The 7,548-nt window shown below is 36.5% G+C and overlaps 1 protein-coding gene across 1 annotated transcript; it reads left to right on the top strand.

Annotated features, from left to right (window-relative positions):
• The first annotated feature begins 338 nt into the window (after window positions 1-338).
• On the top strand, window positions 339-7,291 carry LOC110793056 (cytochrome c-type biogenesis ccda-like chloroplastic protein). The gene is made up of 12 exons (XM_021997892.2): window positions 339-558; window positions 702-836; window positions 1,314-1,368; window positions 1,667-1,801; window positions 1,896-1,981; window positions 2,090-2,121; window positions 2,454-2,615; window positions 2,703-2,775; window positions 2,878-2,978; window positions 3,253-3,345; window positions 5,446-5,492; window positions 7,015-7,291. Exons 1-12 carry the CDS (start codon window positions 474-476, stop codon window positions 7,085-7,087), a joined length of 1,077 nt encoding a protein of 358 aa, XP_021853584.1. The 5' UTR covers window positions 339-473; the 3' UTR covers window positions 7,088-7,291.
• The last annotated feature ends 257 nt before the right edge of the window (window positions 7,292-7,548 follow it).

The following is a 7,548-nucleotide window of genomic DNA, read 5'->3' as shown; positions in this document are numbered from 1 at the left end:
GAGCTATAAAAAAGAGTAATTGCAACTTACACATAGGAAACGATTACTCTATGTTTAATTTTAATTTAGTTCACTGAGATATTAACCAAATTTTATATTGAATCATCCTTACATGAATAAAATATAAAGATAAATTATGCACAAATATTTATCTCATATTATATGTAAGTATTTAAATATCAAACTATTGTAATTATTTTTATTAAATCAAATTTTATCAATATCAATTCTCAAATTACGTACAATCACCGGGACTATCGTCCGGGTGGCAATAACTAGTTAGAATTTGAAGTTCCCATTTCCATAATTGGAATTTAAAAAGCCTTAAACTCGTGGAGCTTGTTTTAACACACACAAAGAGGAGGGTAGGCGAAAAAAAAGAAAATCCAGCACTTTTCGCTGAATACTTCTCACGCCCCAGTAGATTTAGAACACATCTTTCTCTCTCCTAATTTTCTCTGCAATTTTCGCTGATGAGTTTGTTGGGTCACTGCAATGGTTTCACTGGGAATATCGTCAACTTTCCTAGCTATAAACTTCGACCTCAAACTTATAACGGTCAGCCCAATTCCTATGTCCTTCAACTGCAAATTTCTCATTTTGTTTTTGATAAATATATATTATTAGGCTTTGAATTTATAAACTTATGTAATCATAGAACTAATCAATTACCCTTCTATGTTACTTTTATTTTATTTCAGTCGGGATAAGGGTGCCCATAAAAATGTTAAGGAGGGATTCAGGGGCAAAGGAATATGATCAAGATGATGTTTTGATGTCAAAGAATGATTTGAAGAGGAAGGTGAATGCCATAGCAGTTGTGAATGCATTAACTGGTGAGCCTTCCTATTAATATTTCCACCCAGAACCCCATCAAAATTAGTTAGGCTATTAGTGTAACAATTAATTTGGAACGGAGGAGGGGCATTAATTTTTGCCATGAGAATTTGTTTTGGAATCAGACAATAGTTAACATGATTTGCTAAATTCTATTGAAGAAACTGTTTTTGATTCTTGCCTATGAATTAAGAGGGGCTCACCAAAGTAGGGAAAAGTAGTAGTGTTTTACCCAAATAGTCTTAGGGATTCAACATTTGTTTCATTCCTAACGTAGATCCTATTAGTTATCAAACCCGTGCATAACCCGTGCTATGCTCGGAATTTCTCAAATGTGAGTTCTTGTTGACTAGTAAGTTTGTATTCCAGATGGATTGTAATTTTAGTAAAATTCATCATTCATCATTCATCATTGTTATTTGAATGTTTGAATGTTCATTGGTGCTCAGATGCCTAACTGTTTTTGACAACTGCAGTAGTGAACTTGCTTGGGATAGAACCAGCAAATGCCATCCAAATGAAGGATATAATGTATGATTTCTCCTCTTTGTTATGTTTTCCTATATTATGGTTTCCATTTTCATACGTGGTGAAAATAGATTTGACAATTAAATGATCTTATTCATAGTCTTACGCCGTTTTCTAGACATTTGGCTTTAGAAATGCTAATCACCTGCATAGTGATTGTTAGCGTTATTTAAAATGCGACGCTTAGCACCATAGTGTTCTTCTAAATTCACATTTCTTATCATAAGATGTTGTATATGGGGTAGATCAATGTTTTTCCCCGCCTGTATGATATATATAACCTCAGGTATTCTTATTCAAGGCAGGATAAGGTTGCATCTATCTATGTGCTAGCTGATGGTGGTATCGGAGATTGGTTCGGAGGCGTTCTATATTCAGCTGGTCAACAAGCCAATGAAGCTGTTCTAGACCAGTTGTCCGCTCTTAGTTTGACAAGGTAATACTTCTGTTTTACGAGCTGCATATAATTGGTTTCAATATCATGCCATTGTTTTTCTGACATCTTTTGTTTTTGCTTACTCTACTACCAGTCTGGCTGTCATTTTTGGAGCTGGACTAGTAACCAGTCTTTCCCCTTGTACATTAAGTGTTTTGCCGTTAACACTTGGTTATATAGGTAAGCTCTTTTCTTTGTGACTGTCATGTCATTTCATGCTGCTTCAATGGAAGTGCTACTATGTATATTTCGTTTCAGATGCTGATAATAATCATTGATTTCATTTAGGTGCTTTTGGCTCTGGGAAAAGCAGAGGACAGGTAATTTATTTATTTTTTTAAAAGCATTCGTTTCTTTGATGGACACATTGTTTTAGCACGGTGCTTTTTCTTATGAAGTGATCTCAATTAGAAGGACAGTAGAGGCTGAAAGAAAAAAAGAACATTTATTTGTTCAGTTGTTTAAAATTGAAAAGAGAATAAACTAATGGACATTATCCTCTCCTAATTTCACATGAGGTATAGTAGTTATTGAGTTGAAAGTCCTGGATCTGTATGTTATTTTGCATAATCTTTTGAGGCCATGCTAATTTACCTTAAACATTGCACTGTGAAAAAAAAAAAAAATCATCTTTTCACCTTTGTATGTCCAGGTCGTCGGTGATTCTGTTGCTTTTGCATTAGGATTGGCTACTACGCTGGCACTCCTTGGTGTTGGAGCCTCTTTTGCTGGAAAAGCTTATGGACAAATAGGACAAGGATTGCCTATTGCTGCTTCTGGTCTTGCTGTAGTGATGGGGCTAAATCTTTTAGAGGTAATGAATAATGTTCAAGCGCTCTAATTGACTTCTTAGTTACTTGTTAACTCCTCTGACATTTATCTTCCCCTTTTCTGTTCGCAGATAATTGAGTTGCAGCTTCCATCATTTTTCAATGACTTTGATCCCCGTGCAGCTGCTGCAAACTTCCCCTCCAGTAAGCACTTAGAGATTTACAGTTTTTCACTGACCAGCTGAAGCTTAGCCCTGGAAATAGCTTGACAAGTAAAGCTTATGGAAAATAAAAATCATATTCCAGGTGTGCAAGCATATTTGGCTGGTCTTACATTTGCTTTGGCAGCATCACCTTGCAGCACACCTGTCCTAGCCACTCTACTTGGTTATGTGGCTTCGACCAAGGTATAACAAATCCTTTACTTTTAGTAAGAGTGCTATTGAATTGGCAAATGTTTTTGTAGAGTGCTGTTTAGTTACTAATGTTACTATTACCACGCGTCACCTCAATAATGGTGCATGCATTATGAAGACAACACTTTAATAATAAAATGTGTAGTGAATAATGTTTGAGGAGTAGGTGCAGCTTGATTCCTACTCTACTTCAACTTGCTTCTTTGATTTTATTGATTATATTTATGCTTCTTTAGTAAATAATAATTTGAGAACATTGTGACAGGATCCTCTAATTGGGGGCAGCTTACTGCTGAGTTACACTATAGGCTACGTTGCTCCTCTGCTGCTGGCTGCATCTTTTGCTGGAGCATTGCAGGTACAGCTTTCTTTCCTATTAATCAGATGCTAGTGAAGATAACCCTGTATTACGGTGTAATGAATTTATCTTATTCATGCTTATGACTACGAGTGGCGACTAGTAGCAGGTCAGTATTTTATTCAATGAATTGATCAATAGTTCAATACCCCCCCTGTATCTATCTTATTACACAATTTTGTCCTAGTTTACTTTTATCACAAGTCAAGAAAAGGGGAAAAATACCCCAATATGAATAGCATTTTACAGGGCAATTGTATCAAGTGTGCAGAGAGGACAATCATTGCAAAACTGAGTAAGGTCATTGAAAAAGCTGGAGTATTATAAATGCAAGATTAATCATAAAAACATAAATGAAATAGGTCAAATCATTGAGGCCCATTCAACTAGTAGGTGTCTCATTTCATAGTTGAAAACTTTGTATGTCGGTGCAATCTGCATGTCACGTTGATGAAAGTCCCTTCATTAGGATTCCATCAGGAACATACTATCATTTCAATCCAAAATGCGGTTACCCATTTAGATCAGCTTGGTATTATATTCTCGGTAAGATAGCACTAGGAGTGTTCAAGAATATAGTAGGAACTAGGATCATATAAGCTCATTAAGACTTTTATCTCTCTCTCCTACGTATCCCGCTCATTTATCTGTCACTCACTGAGATCTCTCTCTCGCTGAGATCTATTTTTGCTTCCAATTCTTTTCTCAATTTGATTGAGAAGTCTAAAATTCATTAGTCCTAAGAAATAGTTAAAATAGCAATAGTTGAACTTGGTAGAACCTAAAATGTGTTGAATGTTAAAAGGTAACCATACATATGTTTTGGACATCCTAGATTGGATTTCTTGCAAATAGTACTGGAAGGGAGAAGTGTATGGATGAAAAAATGAGTAAGATTGTAGAATTTTGATCGCATAACATATGAAGAACATGGTCCTAATATTAGTTGGGTTTTTCCTAGTACAAAAGTTGCTACAGTTTTTCCTTGTACCAATGTGGTGAAGGAGGTGCATCCTGAGTACTACCATTTAGCAGAGAGTGGTACATCTGAATTGTCGTGAAAGAGAGTGAGGAAGGTGAAGTAATGTCATATTGTCATGTCTTTTTTGAAGGGTAAGAGTTGTGTTGCCAACGGAGGTTGCTTGATAATGACTATCAGTCAATCACCATACAAACATATTCTTGTCACCATCTTGATCCACATAGCATGGTTGTCCCTGAATTTTATGAGCTATGAAGGGGAAGTGATTCGCCTAGAAACTTAGAAAGCTATGACAGCCTGTCATTCTATGTCACTTCCATATCGCTTCTTGAACCAAATAACCCATCTCCTGGTCATCTCTTTCCCACTTAAAAGGATAATATTAGCGACTACTAGAGTTGTATACTTGTACCACAAGTCAATATGAACTCTCACCAGTCACACTGTTTGTTTCCCAAATATGACCTGGATATCATGTATGTGTCCTGTACATTTTTCTTGGGATGGAAACAGGGTGGATGGGGAATCTGATGTATTCAAGAGAAAGGAACCCAGCCTTGATTGTGTCATCCTTAATTCCTGATGTCTGATACATAGGCTTTCCCTTGAGTTTCGGGGAGATTCCTCGAATTCCCCGAGTGTGTCCCCGTCTCAGAGAGTCTTGTCTAAGAACTATCCATTAGGTTTGTCTGGAATTCATTGGTTTTACCTCCTACTGGTAAACTACTGAGAAACAAGTAAATATGTTGATTTAACTAAGAGAAACTATCTCCTAACAGAGAATATCATTGATAATTTGGTCTTGAAATGATAAAACAATATATTATGAAGCAAAACAGGAGGTGAGATCCCTTAGCCTACAACCCTTGTTTTCCAGAAAAGAACCCTGTGGGAAACAGTCTATTAACATAAGAGAACTGACAAGAGCAGATACTTGGTGCAAAATCCATCCTAATCAACATGGGAAAGCAAGATCTATAGGCATGATGATAGCTTAATGAATTCTCGCTCAACTCTTGGCTTCCTTTCTGAAAGTCTACAAGAGTTTTTTGTTTTATTTACAACTTTTTTCTTTCAGTGTCACACTTACCAGCTCTTGGGCTTAATATGTTTTGCAGAGTCTGCTTTCATTTCGCAAGTTTTCAGCTTGGATCAACCCAATAAGGTACCTTCTGTTGGAAATAATGCAAAGAAAGAATTTTACCATTTGTGAAAATGTCCCACATTGATAGAAATTAAATGTATGGTTTTCAAGGGAAGTATTTAAAGTAAAGGGGATTGTCCCACATGGGAAGAAAATGAACTCTTCCTTTTGTTTAAATATAGGGAAGGAATGTTTATACTTTGAAGTACTTCCCCTAGTGGTTTGGGCTAGAAAGGGAATCCCCACACGCGCGCCACCGCCGTTCGGCCGGTCCGTGCGCGGTGTGGTGGGGCCTCATTTCTGGGCCGTGTCGTAACTAACGGTCCAGTTATTATGAGACCGTTCAGTTACGTAGCCCATTCTGTAACGGTCGCATTAATTCCGTTCCTTGATTTTTCGCTTCCGTTTTAATTCCCAAATCAATTCTGATTTTCAGTTTAATTGGCAGTTAATTGCATGATCAATTCTGATTGGCAGTTACAAGTGTTTAATTGCCCAATTTAATTCTAATTTCGGTTACAAACCCTTGCTTGCTTTATAATCAGTTTTGGGGAATCAGTTTTGAACACACGGAAAAATTCCAACTCTCTTCTCCTATTCTTCTGAGCATATTATGAGTTCCTAGTTCGTTTTATTCGAGTGCACGTTAAAACGAATTGTTGTGTAAAATCTTGGGGGGCAACGCCTATTACGATTGCACCATAGTCGGGGCGAATTTTGCTTCTAAGACAGTGTTTGCATAACACGTCACAGCTTTATATACATTTTTGGGCCGTGTCGTAACTGACGGTCCAGTTATTATGAGACCGTTCAGTTACGTAGCCCATTCCGTAACGGTCGCATTAATTTCGTTCCTTGATTTTCGCTTCCGTTTTAATTCCCAAATCAATTCTGATTTTCAGTTTAATTGGTAGTTAATTGCATGATCAATTCTGATTGGCAGTTACAAGTGTTTAATTGCCCAATTTAATTCTAATTTCGGTTACAAACCCTTGCTTGCTTTATAATCAGTTTTGGGGAATCAGTTTTGAACACACGGAAAAATTCCAACTCTCTTCTCCTATTCTTCTGAGCATATTATGAGTTCCTAGTTCGTTTTATTCGAGTGCACGTTAAAACGAATTGCTGTGTAAAATCTTGGGGGGCAACGCCTATTACGATTGCACCATAGTCGGGGCGAATTTTGCTTCTAAGACAGTGTTTGCATAACACGTCACAACTTTATATACATCAAATATTCGGCCCACATTTCATTTACATTTTCGGATTTTACAGTATTCTTTCCTACACCTTCATCATTTGAAACTTGGTTCTTTTTCACTTAATTTAAATTTCTTTCCTTTCTGGTTATTTTATGTCTGGGAACCTGATACATAATTTTCTTTCTCAGACCTTATAGTTTCAACCGAAATACCCTCTTTTTTATCCTTAGACTATCTCTCCCATAGAAAGATTATAAAGTAACGAACCGCAACTCCAATGTTCTCGAATATATGTATAAAGCTGTGTTTTCTTATTTGTTTGAATCTGATTGTGATTGCAGCGGCGCCCTCCTCTTGGGCGGAGGTTTGTACAGTGTACTGGACAGAGTTTTCCCTACAACAATGGTGATGTAGATATTTGGAGTTAAAATATATGTTTAGAAAACTACATGATAATATTTTCCTGTATAAAGGTTTCCCGGCTTCAAATTCAAGTTCCTGTACAATTTGTAGGACATAATTTTCAATTCTGAGTGTAAAACTCAGTGTACATCAGCTAACATATCTGAACCATGTATAATTGTAAATGATGAGTGTATTTCACACGAACCCTGCCAATATCCGGTAACATGATAGCTCGTACTTCACATGAATCCCAATAAGCAATAGACCTAGCCAAACATTTAAGATAATCAAAATTGATTTTATTTATACCCACATTAATGGACAACAAACTAAATATAACATGATATGAACTAAGCTCTGTTTAAATTATCAAATCTCCCATATATGATCCAGATTGAATTACATTTTGCTATATCCTTTTCTAATCTAAACTGAGTATGGGATAATCTTGGTGCGAAAATGACAAAGCC

This window comes from Spinacia oleracea, chromosome 4 (genome assembly GCF_020520425.1).
Source record: "Spinacia oleracea cultivar Varoflay chromosome 4, BTI_SOV_V1, whole genome shotgun sequence".
In the NCBI taxonomy this organism is placed as follows: Eukaryota; Viridiplantae; Streptophyta; class Magnoliopsida; order Caryophyllales; family Amaranthaceae; genus Spinacia; species Spinacia oleracea.
This window is presented reverse-complemented; position numbering and strand designations above follow the sequence as displayed.